The following is an 18580-nucleotide window of genomic DNA, read 5'->3' on the forward strand; positions in this document are numbered from 1 at the left end:
TCCAGCAGGGTCTTGACTTTGCTTGTGCTCTGAGAGAGATTGTTATCCATATTAAATAGCCCTGTCGACATGTGTTAAGAATTACACAATCAATGGATTTTAACACAGGAAGAAAACTACTTTCTGAAATACTCCTCTTGGATGTGGCATAAAGAGTTATATGGAAATATATAATCACAGTGCAAAACTTTACACAGGAAAAATCAATCAACCTTTAAACCAGAAGCATCCCAAAGCTGTTCTTACCTTAAAATTGTGTGCTTTTTCATAGTTGCAATGGTTGTCGTTTTGAGTTAAAGCTGCTCTTCTGACCAAAGAGGTGATCTGTGAATAGGCAAAGAGTTTCAGAGGTTGCCATAATATTGCCCCCTTTACTCCCGCCTTAACCCCCAATGCCACTGCCAGCAGCTCTTGACGTTTCCTTCCTCGCTTAGACTTGTGAACAACAGCACAATTTTTCTCATTTTCAAGCCACAGCTCCTCAGAGAACATAGTGCTTGGATCCCAGATCTTTTTCCTGTCTTCCTCTGAGGCTGGGAGGCTTACTGTACTCAGGTTTGTCCAACTGCTTCTAATGTTAGACAGCAGATTTGAAGCAGCTGCAGCCCATTCTGCGGAGACCTCTGGCATGTGACTTGAATGGGCCGTCTTGTGTGATGGAAGGAGCTTCTGCATCTGAATAAGTAACAGCCTGCTTTGTGCTATTTCTTAAGGCAGACGTGTGCCTGAAACAAAAGTCGGAATTCATGTACTGAACAAAACTCCCCCTCCCCCACTCCCCCAGCAACGGTATCCAGCGAGACTGAAGAAATACAGGCAGGGTGACAGCTTTATGGCCTCATGCCACAACAAATTTCAAAGGAAAGATCACTTCTAGTTGGTAGCATGTTTTTTTTTTTTTTTTTAAAGGCTCTGATGCTGCATCCAATTACACTCAGACTTGGAGACTTATGAGTCATTCCAGTCTGAACACCAGTGGATTAAATCCGTTAAACCCTGATGATTGTTTAATCTTGCAGGGCTAAAATCTCTTCTTTTTCATATCCTGTGCAAGTGAAAAATCCAGTCGTACTCCAAGGATTAATAGCATTTTTGTGGCCTGCATTTGGTTGGGGGTCCACTTAGCAGTGAGCAATTAGATCACATTCAGTAAAAATTGGAAACTAAGCCCCCAGCCATTCAATCAGATCACAGGGGGAGCCCCTTAGCCTTTGCAGAGGCCTATGGAAGACAATGGAGCTCTGCAGAGTTGCAAGGGGTGCATCCTGCACAGATCAGATGGCAGGTCTGGGGCCTAAGTGGCACCAGTCCAGCTGTTCCCCCACTCTAGTTTCTGCAGTATGTATGTTTGGGAGGAAGAATAACATGTGGTTAAAGCCCAGTACAGGAAATCTGAGCTCTAATCCCATCTCTGCCACGGGTTTCTGAATGACCTTGGGCAGGTCACTTAATCTTTTCATTTCTGTTTCTCTATCAGTACAATGAGGATAATAGTTACCTACCTCAGAGGGATATTAGAGAATGAAGCCTCACAGTGTCTGAAACATGCTTGACATGCTCAGAGGGAAGGTACTACAGGAGTGGACAATATTACCAGAGAGCTGCTTCTGAAACTGACAAGCCCTGCCACCCTTTGTTTCTCCCTTTATGCCCATTCTTTTCCACACTTGAACCCAAAATCAATAGCAAATTAAATGATCTAAACAGACTTACTTTTGTTAATTTGTGAAGTCGTTTCTTCCTTTGGCTCTACCACACCCCAATACCTTAGACATCCTAGAGGGTTCATCTAATGCACTGACTTAAAACAACACCACTACATAGTTTACATGCTCTTAGTAAAAACTGTGCTCTCCCGATATGAAAACCTGCAGGGACAGATGGCCAACCATCAGTAAGATCAGGCTGTGTAATTTCATACAGTGCACTAACAAGTCCTGTAACCTGCAAAATCAGCTTTTCAAATGTGACATGACCTAGTTGTTTCTCTCCTGAATGTACTTCTTTTCCCTTTCTTTTCCACTTAATTGGCAGCATAACTCTCTCTCTCTCTCTCTTCTATCAGATTTAGAAGCCTTGGTAGTTAGTTACTGTTTCTTTTCCACTGAGGCTCCTCTTGCTAAATAAACAGGTGCTGCGCTCACCCTCTTTTCCAACTGAAAGCACAACTGAGTGGCCAGGGCCAGTGTAACCACTCGGTGAACTAGAGGGCTGCCTAGGGCGCCAAGATTTGGGGGCACCAAAAAGCGGGGCCCCAAATTTTTATTTTGCTCCATCCAAAATGGGACGAAGCGCAGTTCGGTCCTTTCCCCAAGCCGCCTTCCCTCGAAACCGGGTTCTCCCTCGCTCTATGTCTCTTCCACACACTACATTGGGCAGCTCTGTCCCATGCTGTGCACAGGTTGCCTCATGGCGACCCAGCCGTGCACGCAAGGAGGGTTCATCTTTGTTCCTTTTTCCTGCCAGGGAAAACCTCTGCCTGGAGCAAATAAATCAAGAAGCTAGAATCAGAGGGCTTGGGACTCACGCCCCGGGACACTTCCAGCCTCCTTCTGCCAGGGAGAGGTCCGCGGCGAGGCGTGGCTGCTTGCACTGTTTCAGAAGCCTGTGCCCTGGACCTGAGGCAGGGCGCATCTTCTCACGGGAGAGTGGGGCTGGCTCTCCGACGACCTGCCTTGGTTGCATTTCCCAGGCACTTCCCTTGTCTCTGGGGAGGGAGTGAGGGAGGAAAACGCTGGAGAGGAGGAGGAGGAGGAGGGAAGGAGACACAGCGATGGAGGGGAAGGGGAGAGGACGCAGAGGACAGGGAACGTGGGGTCGGAAGGGGAGAGGTGGAGCGTGCAAGGCTGACCCTCCAGGGTGTGCCTCTGCCCCCTGCCTTCGCTCCCCGTGGAGCTCTGCTTCTCTCCATTCCGGCTGCGCTTCTGTCCCGTCCCGTCCCGTCCCCTCCCCCTGGAGCTCCCCGACGTGCGGGGAAGAGAAAGCAAGCGAGCCGCTGAGGTCCCTGCGCCTTGCCGCAGCCTTCCCCTCTCGCCGCCAGGGCGCTGCGCTACATCTGATCCCGCTTCGCGTCCAGCCCGGCCTCGCTGCTGCTGCGGTGGCTGCAATCTTCCCCGGGAGGGGAGTGTGTGTAAGATTGCCTTCCTGAGCTCCTCACCATGATGAGGCTTGAATTTGGTGATTTATGTGTAATCAACAGCACAAGCACTAACCACCACTGCCTCTCCCGGGGACCTTCACCTCCCGGCTCCCCGGGGGAGGAAAGTTCTCCAGCGAGGCTGCGCTGCAGGGTCCTGAGCGCTCCCTTTGCGACTGCAGCTCTCCAGGGCGCAAGGTGGACTTTCGCCTAGGGCGCAAAATATCCTTGCACCGGCCCTGTGAGTGGCACTGTTAACTGATCAGCCGGGAGTTCTAAACATGCTGCATGGTGCGGTTCTGTGCATCCTTCAATTAATACATCCTGTTCACTGCCAGATCAGAAATCAGAGCTTTGAGCCCAAAAAATCTTCTCCAGTGGATCGGCTCTTAATCAGACATTTAGAGTATGTCTACACTATGAAATTAGGTCGAATTTATAGAAGTCGGTTTTTTAGAAATCAGTTTTATATATTCGAGTGTGTGTGTCCCCACAGAAAATGCTCTAAGTGCATTAAGTGCATTAACTCGGCGGAGTGCTTCCACAGTACCGAGGCTAGAGTCGACTTCTGGAGCGCTGCACTGTGGGTGGCTATCCCACAGTTCCCGCAGTCTCCGCCGCCCATTGGAATTCTGGGTTGAGATCCCAATGCCTGATGGGGCTAAAACATTGTCGCGGGTGGCTCTGGGTACATATTGTCAGGCCCCCGTTCCCTGCCCCCCTCCGTGAAAGCAACGGCAGACAATTGTTTTACGCCTTTTTACCTGAGTTACCTGTGCAGACGCCATACCACGGCAAGCATGGAGCCCGCTCAGCTCACTGTCACTGTATGTCTCCTGGGTGCTGGCAGATGCGATACTGCATTGCTACACAGAAGCAGCAACCCATTGCCTTGTGGCAGCAGATGGTGCAATAGGACTGGTAGCCGTCATCGTCATGTCCGAGGTGCTCCTGGTCACCTGTGTGAGGTCGATCAGAAGCACCTGGGCAGACATGGGCGCAGGAACTAAATTTGGAGTGACTTGATCAAGTCATTCTCTTTAGTCCTGCAGACAGTCCTATTGAACCATCTTATGGTGAGCAGGCAGGTGATACGGATTGCTAGCAGTCCTATTGCATCATCTTCTGCCGGGCAGGCAAGAGATGAGGATGGCTAGCAGTCCTATTGTACCATCTTCTGCCGAGCAGCCATGAGATGTGGATGGCATGCAGTCCTTCTGCACTGTCTGCTGCCAGCCAAAGATGTAAAAGATAGATGGAGTGTATCAAAACAAGAAATAGACCAGATTTGTTTTGTACTCATTTGCAAACCCCTCCCCCGCCCACCGTCTAGGGGACTCATTCCTCTAGATCACACTGCAGTCACTCATAGAGAAGGTGCAGCGAGGTAAATCTAGCCATGTATCAATCAGAGGCCAGACCAACCTGCTTGTTCCAATAAGAACAATAACTTAGGTGCACCATTTCTTATTGGAACCCTCCGTGAAGTCCTGCCTGAAATACTCCTTGATGTAAAGCCACCCCCTTTGTTGATTTTAGCTCCCTGTAAGCCAACCCTGTAAGCCGTGTCGTCAGTCGCCCCTCCCTGCGTCAGAGCAACGGCAAACAATCGTGCATCTGAGTTGAGAGTGCTGTCCAGAGCAGTCACAATGGAGCACTCTGGGATAGCTCCCGGAGGCCAATACCGTCAAATTGTGTCCACAGTACCCCAAATTCGACCCAGCAAGGCCGATTTAAGCACTAATCCATTTGTCAGGGGTGGAGTAAGGAAATCGATTTTAAGAGCTCTTTAAGTCGAAATAAAGGGCTTCATTGTGTGGACAGGTGCAGGTTTACATAGATTTAACGCTGCTAAATTCGACCTAAAATCCTAGTGTAGACCAGGGCTTAGTGTTGTAGGACGGGATGTACAATTTGATACATGTATCTAGCCCCAGCAGATGTTCGGGGCTTAGATCCAGAGGAATGTTATCCCTGTCCCAAATATCTTCCGCTCTACTTCAGGGAGTCCCGTTAACACTCATTTAAGACCTGCTCTTGGTCCCGTTCAATGAGGATAACAGTGACCTTCTCAGAGGATTCAGAGTAGCAGCCGTGTTAGTCTGTATCCGCAAAAAGAAAAGGAGTACTTGTGGCACCTTAGAGACTAACAAATTTATTTGAGCATAAGCTTTCCTGAGCTACAGCTCCAAAAGCTTATGCTCAAATAAATTTGTTAGTTGCTAAGGTGCCACAAGTACTCCTTTTCTTCTCAGAGGGATAGATTTCAATGGGAGCAGGATAAGGCCCTTAGGAATGAAAGCTTAGGGCATCAGCACATCACTTTAAGGCTTCTGTCCTAAATGCTCAGCATGTTATATTTCAGTACTTCAGCTTCAAATGAGTTCAAATGTATCTGTCACATTGACAGAGAAAATCATAATCCAGTAACTAGCTTTGGACATTTTTTTTAAAACACTTATGTAGCTATGAACCCTCAACATAAACATGAAATAGTTCCTCTCTGATATTCAACATGACTGAATCAAAGTCAGCGAGGTCAGCTTCCTCATAATGCTTTAGCATTTGCATTAATGCCACTGGACTGATAAAAATCCCATTTATAAGCTATATTTTTACATAACATTGTGGATGCAACACTCAAACTACAGGATTATGATGATATAGTGTACATCTTAAAATATCTACATATTAGAATATATTACTTTTAAAACATTACATGTCATTTTAAGGACAGACATATAGTACCTAGTGGAAATACTGGCATTTCTCATAGGATTGTTTAAGCTAATTGACTTAAAGAAGGAGAACCAAGCTAATCCAGTTCATATGTATGTCTAGGGCAGATCAGTATTTGTTGTTTATTGTATTTGAAATTGTATTCATCCACTAGGTTGCTTTATCCACCATGCTGATGCCTTTGTCAGGTATTTGTTTAATAGGATTCACTACAAACACAGGATGTATAACAGGCAGGTGCACAGTAAATGTATTCTCTTAACAGGCTTGATCGTATGAAGCCACACTAGATTCAATGTCCAACAAAGGATGCTGAAAACTAATCTGATTCAGGGCAAAATACTATAGGACACAAATTCCCTCCCTCCCTACTTAAAGAACAAATAGCAGCAAAATCAAACAAGTTGAACTGTTCTCAAAGTAATGAGCCCTGATGCTCTGTTCCTTCCCCATGCTCCAGTGCAGTCCAAGAGTTCAAAAGTGATTCATTTTATTCATTGCTTTTTTCCCCCCTTTCTTTTTTAAAAGATCTATTGTACAGGACATTGTGTCAACTAACTTAAAGATCATTTCTTGCTAAGGCTGACATACCTCTGGCTAACATGGAGGTTTCTGATGGCTGAAAATATGTTGCTAGTTTTAACAAAATATTTACACTGATAACAATCGAAAACCGAATATAAGATGTAGAGAGGATCAGGGGATCTCTATGGACTGTAGGATTTTAGCTGCTTAGTCGCTCAGTAAGCCATGTGCATTGTACAGTAAGTTGGGCATTTACAGTACAGTAAAGTAAATATCACTAAACCAGAATTAGATAGTAAGGGAAGGAAAAGTGTTGTTTAGCTGTGGCAGCATTTTCAGCATGCCTTTTTAGAATGAGATTATTGAATGATTTGAACTGAATCCTCCACAAAACACAACTAACTTTCTTTGCTACCAAAAGGATTTGGGGGCTAGGAAAGAATAAATATTTATAAAAAAATCTTCAGTTTGTTGTTGTTCTTGTTGCATAAATTCAATTTTAGCTGTGTGGGCAGCACTCAAGAGTTGCTGAAAGTAAAGGCCACCTTCTGGCTCATCCAGCATGCCTGTGCAGGGGAATAAAGGAGCAAAAAAATGCCTTGCTATCCCCCTGCACCAGATAGCCATACTGTGGGTGGCTGCCTGGGAAGGAGAACAGCCCCCAGGGGTCTGCTGCATCGCCCTCTACAGCCCCCATGCAAGTGGATGGGATGGGCAGGGAGGGGTGAATAGGTGGGGGAGCCCTGGCTCCACCCGCTAGTCTGCCAAGGGGCATACTTTGGTTCAGCTATAAGGCCAGTGCAGGCCTTCAAGGAGGAGATGAACCCAAAGGCAGATCATGTCTCTCTGAGTCACGATCTGTTTTTCTGGGCCTCTCCTGGGGCGGTGCAACAACCTCTTGCTCCATGCCCAGGTGTTGTGGCAAATCCACAACTGAGCCCTTAATAAACAAAGCGCTGCCTGTTTCCTCGCTGGTGTGATATGCTCCACAGTGTGCAGGGTGGTACTTTCTCGCCTGAGTCAAAAAGACAATGTTGAGATGACACACACTGTGTAAATCTTGCAAACTGTATTGATTTTTTTTTTCTAATTTCCTCCTTAAGAGTTCTGTCTGTGGCACTCAGAGCAGCCACCTCAAAAGAAGCCTGGATGCTACAGTATTCCAGGCTGTTCATAAGCCACAAGCCACAAAGGAGCCCGGGGAAATGGTCGTGAGGGCTACTGAACTAAAGGCTGTGTTTACAAAATATTAAACCAGTACATAGACCCTACTGCAAAAGAGAATGAAAGGAGAAAGTTAAAAAGAGGCTTCTGCATTGTTACAAGCTCTGCATGAGAAACAGTAATAGACATTGAGCATTACATGATGTACATGGTGGGGTGCTTCAGGGCCTGATCCTGAAATCTTCTTAATAATATAAGAAACTGTTACTCTCACTGAGGGTCACCAGGACTACCTGTCACTACTTGTGTGAGTGAAGCTTTGCAGAACTGAGCTCCAGGAAAGTAAAGTAGGAAGTAGAGCAGACAGAGGACAGGGAACTTTGTCTGCTGCTGCTTCTTTTTTCAATCAATCAAAACAGAACATACTTTTCCCGGAATATTTTTGATGGAAGTTTCCATCAGAAGGGAAATAATTTATCTGCACACCAACTTGCCTAGATTCCACCAGTGCTGTGAGAGGAGCACAAAACAATATTGAAGAAATAACTATGTAGTCAAATATTGTGGCACTGAGAACACTGATCAGCTGATGCCCTCACTTGCGGTCCTTTTTTTAAATGATTTAAATGATTTTTTAAATCAAAACTCCTGAAATCAGTAAAAATTTTGCCTGAATGCAAGATGGTCTGAGCTCCTCCAAGCTGTGAGCTCCCCCTTAAAGGATGCAAGTGTCCATTATAGTATTTTCATTTCTAAGGGTATTTTTTAAATAAACCAAACATTGTTTAGTTCTTACAAACATTACATTAAAGTCTATATTCAGCACTTTGAAGGTGTGATGTGCCATGTGTTAAATACTAATTAATCCAAAAAAGATTTCAGTATTTTCTAATCTAGATTGATTGACACAAGCAAAGTTCTCATTATAAATCTTATTATGTATCTTATGGTTGTCCCAACAATGCGCTAGGTACTGCCCACATATACATGAAGACATGGTCCCTGTCATAATCTAAGAGGAAAAGGTACAAGACAGGAGGAGTAAAACACAATCATTAATATATATTTATTTTGTTTGAAAAACATATCATCAAGCTCCTACTGCCCCTCTAACTAGCCAATACAAGTCAGCTAATATCTTGTAGGTATCATGACAGATGTGGGTCTTGAAGAGGGATCTGAAGGAGCATATAAATTATTACTATGCTCTCCTTGAGTAGCCCTGAAGAAGCACAAGATTAACATGGTAACAGCAGATCTAGCCTATTTTCTCCTGTTGTCTCAACTTCCTTTCCTCCCACTCTCTCTTTTATCCTCTCCAATCCAGCTCCAACCTTGTCAAGGTTACTAATGACCTGGCAAAGCTGATGGGCCTGTTCTTTGTACTTAGTGTTTATTACCTGCGACCTTAACAGCGTGAATCACTCCTCCTCCCCAGGCTTCTGAGAGTCTCTGCTTTCCTCCTACCTCAAGGGCTACTCTTTCAGCATCTCCTTTGGTGGGTCTAGATCCCGTCCCGTGTCAGTATCCCTCAGGGTTCTGCCCTCAGGCCCCTCTCCTTGCCCTTCTATACGGTTCCCTGGGCAACCCAATCTGCTTCCAGGGTTTCAGCTACCACTTTGATGTTCAGAACACCCAAATCTATCCTTCTGTGCTCGATCTGTCTCCTTCACCTCCCAAACATCTCAGTCTCACATCTGACTGTCTCTGACACCTCCAATTCAATATATCCAAAAATAAACCTCCCATGTTTCCTCCTAAGTCCTGAAGGGGCGGCTTTGAAGCAATCTTAATAGAAGACTTTACCTTTGGGATCCCAGTTCATTTGAAAATTGGGCCTTTCTCACTAAATTTATATCTGTACTCCCTCCTGCTCTCTATAGGGGCCCATAGCACATATTATTGTGATTGAACTATTATCCTGTGTACTGCATCTGAGTGAGTCAGACTGTAACCTCCCTGGGACAGGCACATTTCAAATTAATGCATCTGTAAAGCAGTGTACAGTTATTGCAGCTATAAATAATAAAAGCACCAGTGATCATTATTTCTGTAGTTTAACCAGAATCCAGATACAGTAGTTAACCCAAATTTTGCCAAAAGTCCTAGATGATGTTATCCTATTGGCAATGTTCTCTAGAGGTGCCAAAGCTGTGACAGTATTTTCTTTAAACAACAGACATTTAGTATCTCTCTATGCATCTTTTAGAGTAAATTAAGTAAGCACTTCTGTATTTTATAAGCTTGGACTAAATAAATTAAGTATTAGTAATCACATCTCCTTTTTGGTAGAATATATTTGGTTATTGATACATTTATGTTTTAGTGTTAGGGTCCTTTAGGATAATTCAAAGTTGAAGTTGTCATGAATAATAATGAGATAATGTCATTAGATAATGTCTTTGATTTGAAGAAGCCATCTAACTGAGGGCCAGATCCTGTAAGGTGCTGATAGTCCTCAATTCCCACTGAGCTAAATCACAGATCAAGCTCTGAATTACAACATTTCAGAGCTATGACATCATGAGATATTTGAATAGAGCACAGCTCAGCCAGCCAGACCATTAAAACAAGTGAGTTCAATAATAAACTCCAGAGTATATAGCTAACATGTCTGCTCAATGGACATAGGGACTGGATGTTTAACCTCATACCTCCTCACCACATGTCTAAGATATGGCACCATAAGCCCACACCCAGTCATGTATTATTGCTTATGGGATAATTCTCATTTCTCTATCTCAAGGGTCACAATGCCCTCGAGATATGCGTTATCAGACAGTAACACGCGGCTTGTAATCATCTGTTGGCTGTGGCACAGACAGTGACATTTAAAATGTAAATTTCCGTAGCTGAAGAAAATCTTTTGTTTATTTCACTTTCTTGTCATAGCAATTCTAATACTGCATTGTGATGCGGGAAATCTTCCTTCGAGATGAGACGAAATCAATACTGCAGCCTAATTCTGTAGGCTTGTTTTGAACAGTATGTGCCAAAGTCAGTGCTGCTGTTCATGCTGAGAACCAAAAATCCAGTCTTTGTGGGTTTATGACAAAATGAGGAGGAGGATAATTTTCAGAGAAGTTTCCCACAAATCACATAGCCAGACAAAAATAGCCATTAAGTTCTGAGCCACTATCCACTCATCAGAGTGTGCTGACCTCTGAAATGACTGCATAAGTAACTTTGGCGGAGCTGCCTGAATGGAAAGCCTGTTGGGGCATTCTCTGGAACTAACAGCAAATATTGCCATGAATCTTCCCCTAGAGCAAGGTAGTTAAATGTGAGTGAACTTGAAGGCCACAAGTTGAAGGAAAGATTGATATAAAGTAAAATAGCTTGTTGAGACGATATGATTTGGCAATCTATAAAACACAGTTTATCAGGAGATGATTCTTACAGGCCTTGTCCCTTATGGTCCTAACTGGGAGCTGAGAATGATTAGCACCAAGTGCTGTGTGATTTTGCTTTCAGCTTTCGCTATTTTCAGGGTGTGCATTAGAGAAAAAAAAATGTCAGCCTTATTCTTGTAAACCTTATACGAACGTTAACCTACCCAACCTACATAGATTGTGGTGTCACCGTATAATACCCAAGGGTGTGAACTAGAAATCTGTTTATACATTTTCCATCACGTTATACATTTCTATTCTGTTTTGCTGCTCACATTTTTTCCACAAAGTCTTGTGACTTTTTCTTGTAATAAAACTGCAAACTATGCAGCCAAGTACATGAGGACATCAACTACACATACAAATTAGGAGATGAAGTGGACAATTAGTGGAGAGCAGAACATGATGCATCAGAGACACAGAGAACATAGCTGGAAGGAGTATGGTCATCAAAAGCAATTTAACAAACCTTAACCGTTACATTTGACAAAACAAACAACTTCAGACTAATACAGTCATGTCTCTAGAGAAAGGGAGAGGAGATTAGTTTTGCTGCAGAATGGTGTGTTTTATATGATATGATCACAACCTGCTGTTTCAGGATCTTTCTACTGCCTGGAAGCAAGGGGAGGGCCATGGGAAACTGTTTTGCATACGTGTAATTTTAAGTCTGGTGTAGAGAAGACAGGCAGATGAAGAGCCAAGGGTTGCACTATTATTCTGGGCCTATTCCTGTGCCTATTAGCCTCTGCAGCTGTGGTTGTCATGTGGCCAGCCTGCGTTCTGCATCTATGGACACTCTTCTGTGTCCAACGATGGATCCTACTGCGGTGGTTGCATATGGTGTCTGTAGCTTTCCAGATGTGGAATCTGACACTCCACCCGACCAGGCTTCATTGAATGTTTTCCCTGTGTCTGTGGTAAGGAGCAGACTCCTACCTAGATGATTGTCATCCAAGGAGATGCAAGGCTGCATGGCTGTATCTCTGGCAGATGGCTTAAAACTGGAATTCAGCCTGAGAAACATGACAAGGTAGGTAAAAGCTGCCCCCCATTTAGCAATCTGGCTTTAGGGAAAAGAGGGTAGCTGCTGCACTCACTCCACAAGGTATATATTTTTTATTTTTAATAAAAATGAACCGAGTCCCATAGATTCCTCTCCTTGTGGCGGTATATAAGGAGGTTATTACAGTCCAGATTTGTATTACTGCCTGTTCTCTATATGGACCCAGAACAAGGAGTGTAAAAGTTAGCCATAAGATTGGGGCTTCTTAGGGGGAAGAAGACCTCACTTACCTGATTTGAAGAGCTGCTCAGGGGAATGGGCAAGCCCATCCTGTGTAACATACGCATTCACTTCCTCTCCTCCACCTAATTATGCACAAAGCCCAACTCCCAGGACAGGTGAGTCTGAGATGCAGACTATTTATGTAGCCCTCTGAGGTTTCTGCACCTCTAGAATGTCTAATCAGAAGCAGGACCTGGATCAGGTTCTCTGTTCCCATAGCCAGCCACGGGAACTACACTATGCTGCAGATGCAACATCAAAATCATGATTCATTGCACTGCATGGCACAGCTTGGCACAGTATTCTATAGAATACTCAAAATGTTTGACAGTGTACATTTTGAACTATTATAAAGTACTGACTGCCAATGCCCCTTTTCTGTCCTTTCAAAAGAAATGGTGTAATATTTGCTTTATTCATTGCTTACAGCTCCCCCTCCTGCCTTTTTTTTTTTTTTTTAACCCTGAAGGTAGTAATAGGGAAATATCCCTAACACACTCATGCATTCCCATCGCTTCTAAAGACAAAGCACAGACAAAAGGGTGACCCTACTGATCTACTAGTCAATGCGCACATAAAGGCTGTATAATCCTAGTTTTATTTTTCCATACAACGTGGCATCAGGTGTCAGTTGACCCTGATCGTTCTTATAACTCCCCGCGACCTCTAGTCTGCTGCCCTCTGATACGAAGCAGCAGCTTTTGTTATTGATGGCAGTACATGCACAGCTGCTTCAGTGATTGTTCTAAGGAGGACAGATGGCTGCTCTCAATCCAAAACAGGGATTTTTTTTTTTAAAAAAAAGGAGAGAATGACATCACTACTCTGCCTCAAATTTATTCCACTACCTCTATAGCGCTAGCAGCAACATACAATAAAAACGCAGTAAATTCCATCTCCTCAACACAAACATTTCTAAATTACTCAGCAAATGTAAAGAAACATTTTTTGAAATACATAATTGCCACCATTCCAATATAGTTGTGCAGCTGCTCTATCTAATCTGGTTAGGTACTTGTATAGTCCTGTGACCATAGTATCTATCCGAATACCTTTCAAATATATAAAAACATATTTTGAGGTTATTAGTTTTCATCTTTTCCACCCCAGAGGATAGTTTGATTTGTTTATAGCTTATTTGTTGATTTTTGTTTCTGTGTGTGTGTGGAAACTAAGGGAAATTAAAAACTAAACTTAGTTTTGCACTTACGCAGCAATCTTGCAAAGACTTACATATGTGTTTAACTTTATACACTATGCGTAGCACCACTGAAGTCAATGGGACTAGCCCCTCTCAGCACGTAAAGTTAAACAAGTGCCTAGGTCTTTGCACAATTGGTGCCTCAGTTCTGAAAGCCGTTAGTTCTGTGGTCATTCTTCTCACTTGTGAGAATGAGTTACATACTTTAGGTCCAACTCTTAATATGTCTTCAGCATTCATGAGCCTCCCACTATTGGTCAACAGTTTTCCTGTTCCAATGGAATGCAACTATTGTAGGATGTCATAGCTGCAAAGGGAAAGACTATCTTTCAGGTTATGAAGTTCAGTCTGTTAGAGAGCTTTGAATATCACATCAGGGCCCTAGAGCTGGACTCTATATTCAGTGGGGAGGCAATGCAGATAGCAGAACACCAGATCTTGTCCAATTAAAGTATTTTAGCAGCTTTATACAGACAATATTTATAAAATGCAATATACTTCTTAGAATCTCACTAATTAGTTCTTTGGGAGAAAATTGTCCTATTTAGACATAGTACATTATATTCTGCATATTTTTTCAGCAAAAGATGTGTGTGTAGGTGTTGCATATGTGATTTGCTCTGAACAAAAACAAACCAAGAAATCATGAAATCAAAGGCAGTGATTTTAAATGTGACCTAACAATCAGATATTTCTAATAGGACAACTTGCAAAAAAACATTAGTAAGACATGTAAAAGGACTTCTTAAAATATGATGCTGTAATGAATGGATGTGTTACCTAGTGGTCAGAGCAAGGGGCTGGAAGCCAGGACTCCTGGGTTCTGTATCTGGCTGTGTGACATGGGGAAAGTTAATTAACTTCTCTGCACCTCCATTTTTCCATCTGTAAAATTGCTATAAGACCGATCTATCACGAGAGGATGGTCGTAACTGTCCTGCATCACCACTGACAAAACGATTGCCAGACAGTAAATGTGAAGAAATGTTGGGATTTGGAGAGAAGTGCATGTCACAGCAAATAAAAAGTTAACCCTAGGAGCCACTGGTTGCCTCCTGAGCATCTTCAGCTTCCTCTGGAGCCACTTGGGAGTTAAGAGCACACAGTACTACTCAGAATCAGATCCTAACCCAGTATCTCAGATTAGGGAAATGATCCACCATTCCTGCCTCTTTCTACTCAGGGTACTGAGCATCATAGTGAGCCATTATTTACAAAGCTTAAAGATGATTTTACTGAATTCTGCTGAACTTAGTGAAACGTAAGTTCACCCAAGCTTGTAAATCACAGATGTAGTGCTATATGTACTAAGTAATATAATGAAGAAGAGGCAGCCTCCCTTCAGAGAATAAAAATATGCAGAATGATTCATTAGATGTAACGGCACCTTAATTATAGCCCACTGGAAAAAGTTATTCACTATTAATGAATTAGGAAGGCAAGCAGATTTAAGACACAAGCAACTGTAAAATTAGCTGTCTTTCTTTCTATTGGACTCTAAACATGGCATTGTGGAATTACATGTTTATTATTATTAAACATTTACATTGTGGTAGTGCTTAACACAAAAAGTAACAGAGTGCATCAAGCTCCTTCTTAACTGTACTGTCTCTACAGTGCTAACAGGAGCTAGAGAAAACAAAACAAACCAAAGCAAACCTTAGGGTTTTTTTTTTTTTTTTGGTCTCTTTAAAGGTCTAATCCTACCAGAGAGTGCCCTCAGCTCTCAATGAAGCGGATAGGAATTGAGTGTGCTTGGCATCTCATAGATATGGGCCAGTAGATATGACACTGTATGCACACAGGATCAGGATCTGTTCAGTAAGGTGGTGTCAGTTTTACTTAGTTGCACATTAAGCAATACATACTACAGTACTTTGCTCTGATAAACTCTCAGTTTTAGAAGAGGAGTTCTGCTGAAGAATTTCAAGTGAGATTGTGCTTTTAATTACACACTCTTCATACAAACACACATTTTGTTTTATCATGTGTTCCATGATGTTCTGTTGAACTACAAAGAAAACCTCAGTCTTGCCTAGAATTTATTAGCACTGCTAGTTAAACAGTTAACAGTATGTTTGGAAACAAAATAAAAAGCTTATTTTCATGGCTGAAAATGAGCAATAAGAAAAGAAACAGGTCTTGAGTGGTCTGATATGAATCATAGCCCTTTCTTGGTTTCATTTTTGCTCTCCAAAGATGTCAACTGAAAGACAGACTTAATTTAAAATTACCAGAGAAAGGCACACCACAGTCATGTCCTTGCTGGAGCCTATTCAGGATACATTTCCTAGCTTCGATGTCCTAGACTCTCAGCTGTTTGTAACATATAGCACACCAGCCTTGGTGGACAGAGGAGACATACTTATTATAGAAGGTATTAATGAAGGATTTACTCAGCATGGGGCTGACACAAACTAACCAAAAGCATTCCAGTGTGCAACAAAGGAATTAAAATCAGACTTCAGTGCATTTAAAGAAAACTCTAGATGTATGCACATTCTCACTGGATAGTATGTTTTCACTCTATATCTATTACCCCTCTTCACATCAAGAAAAATTTATAAATTAGGAGGAAAACAAAAACATTTTTTTAAGACCACAGCACTAGGAATTACAACCTCTGGGTGCAATATTTTTTAAAACTAGGCTGCAAAAAATTTATATTGTAGATACAATTCAAATAAGCTAATTCCCTCATGGTTCAAGTGCATTTTTTACAGTTAAAACCATCTGCTTTGCTTTAAGAAGCTTAACATGTTAGCCTATTATGGTTGTAATACAGTGGAATTTCAGTAAAGGGACTGCCATCTTGTCTCACCCTTGTTTTATTTTAACCTATAATAAATATTTTTTGGAAAAAACCTATATGGGCTCTTAAGTTCTCTGACATAACTGAAAGACCAACGACAAAAGAAAGCCAGCAGCTCCTATGGAAACCAGAAAATAGCCAACTAAAATCACACACAAACTATACTCCGCATTTTCCATAATTACGAGCTCATATCATGCCCATCCCTGACCCAAAAGGCTGGGTAAAGAGAAGACACCCTATGGGTCAGATATTGGTTGTTTTGGACCAAAAGGGGGCAGTATATTCCATTTGTGAGCTCCTTCTCTTTTTCCACCAAGGAAAATCCAGCTCAAGCATCTTAGCCGACTGCACATTTGGCAAGATCTCTTTAGTGGGCAAGAAAGCCACTAAGGGTATGTCTACACTGTATAGATAGACAGACTCACACTAGCTCAGCTCAAGCTAGTACGCTAAAAATAGCAGTGTGGACACTGCAGCACTGGCGCAGTTTGGGCAAGCCGCCTGACTTCGGACCAAGAGGATTGGGTAGACTGGGACTCGGGCAGCTACCAAAGCTGCTGCCAGTGCCACAATGTCCACACTGCTTTTTAAAAAAAACATTTAAGCAGTGCTAGGGCCAGCCTATCTACCTTGGGCTGGGAATCACAGCTGTCAGGTGCAGCGTGGACACACCCAGAGGGCTTCAGAGGTCAAAACTCAAAATCTTAAGAATTCTACCTGGAAACTATCAGGCAGCCAGCCAATGCCACTCTCAGTGCACCTATGTCATGTGGTCTTGGAGCGCATGGACCTACTGAATGAGCTGCTGCATTCTGCTGTGGCTTCAGTTTCCAGCTTGATTTAAGGTGTAACCCAATGCAGAGCACATTGCAATAATGTAATGGGGCAGTGGCAAAGGCATGGATCATGTTAGCAGGACCCACTTCCAAAGGAACCCATTGTAATGTCCAGGTTAGAAGTAGGTGAGAAAAAGCTTTGCTAGACATGGCTGTATTTGAATGTCAAACAGCAGCTCAGCATCCAACACCACTCTCAGGCTGCAGATTCTAGTAACAAATGTCAGGCACACCAATATACTCCTCAACAGGGACAGATGTATTCCTCAGTGAGCCTTCTGTCTGCTTCACCCAGTCTACCAATCTAACAAGCACAGAGGAAGGTATTCTACAACAGTGGTACTCAACCAGGGATCCGGGGTCCCCTGGCAGGTCACAAGCAGGTCTCGGGGGGCCACCAAGCAGGGCCAGCATTAGCCTTACTAGGGTCCAGGGGAGAAAGCCTAAGTCCCACCATACAGGACTGCAGCTCGGGGCCCTGATCCCCACCTCCTGGGGCTGAAGCCGAAACCTGAGCAATGTAGCCTCACGGTGGCCCCTGTGGTGTGGGGCCCCAGGCAATTGCTCTGTTTGTTACCCTCAAATGCTGTCTGAAAAACAGTTGTTGTGGCACAGGTAGGCCATGGAGTTTTTAGAGCATGTTGGGGCAGGAGCCTCAGAAAGAAAACGGTTGGGAACTCCTGATCTACATCACTGGCTGGATCAGATGAAACAAAAAAGAACTGGACGTAACTAGGACAGAGAAAGCACTGTAGCCCATAGCTTCTCATTAACCCAATAATCCCACACACTCATGGAACAAGAGGAGGGGCAAGATGAGCCCTGTGGAGGCCTCTCTGAGGGAGTGCTTGGGGGCAAAGATGTAATTACTGGAAATTTTCCCACTGGCCTCTCTCAGATACATGAAAATGATGCCACCAAAAAGCACCTCTGCCTACTCCTATTAGCATTCATATAGGTAGGTCAACGCAATCTGATATCTAGTCTTCATCTATCACCAGAAGTAGACCTTCTACGAATACTACCAGTGGGGGCATCAGTGACCCCCACAGATCTTTGCCCAGATTCATACGGGCCAAGGAGATATGTGACATCCAGATGTCCAGTTGTCTGTACCAGTCTGGTAGGGTCACCTAACCAGATTCTGGCAAGGCATTCTAATGGAGTTTGCACTGCTTTTTAAAGCCTGTGCTGAGTGCTTAATATCAAATCAGCTCAAAAAAGTCTTAGAGATCAAACAGGGACAGATAAAGAGATCATCTCACTAATTTATCATGAAACAATGCAAAGTTTATACTCCAAGTTAAAAGAAACGGTAAGATTTTAGTAAACCTTTCCAATGCATCTCTGAATCAGAAAAATACAAATTGACAATTAGGAATTTTTCTTGGGCATCTCAATAAATCTGTTTTTGAATATTCTTTCCCCAAAAATGCAATGTTAAAGAAAATTTACAACTACTAGGATCATCTTTCTTTTCTTTT

General features: G+C 43.1%; 1 protein-coding gene across 2 annotated transcripts in view; it reads right to left on the minus strand.

Moving 5' to 3' along the window:
- The window catches only part of CHN2 (chimerin 2), a 200253-nt gene that overhangs the window by 40972 nt on the left and 140701 nt on the right, over window positions 1-18580 (minus strand). The window contains exon 7 of one of the 2 annotated variants that reach the window (XM_084618758.1): window positions 247-324. The exons of the other annotated variant lie outside the window; for it this stretch is intronic. Coding sequence (XP_084474884.1) covers window positions 247-324 — 78 coding nt within the window. The remainder of the gene's footprint in view (window positions 1-246; window positions 325-18580) is intronic. 2 annotated transcript variants of the gene reach the window in all.

Source organism: Lepidochelys olivacea (genome assembly GCF_965140295.1).
Source record: "Lepidochelys olivacea isolate rLepOli2 genome assembly, chromosome: 2".
Lineage (NCBI taxonomy): Eukaryota > Metazoa > Chordata > Testudines > Cheloniidae > Lepidochelys > Lepidochelys olivacea.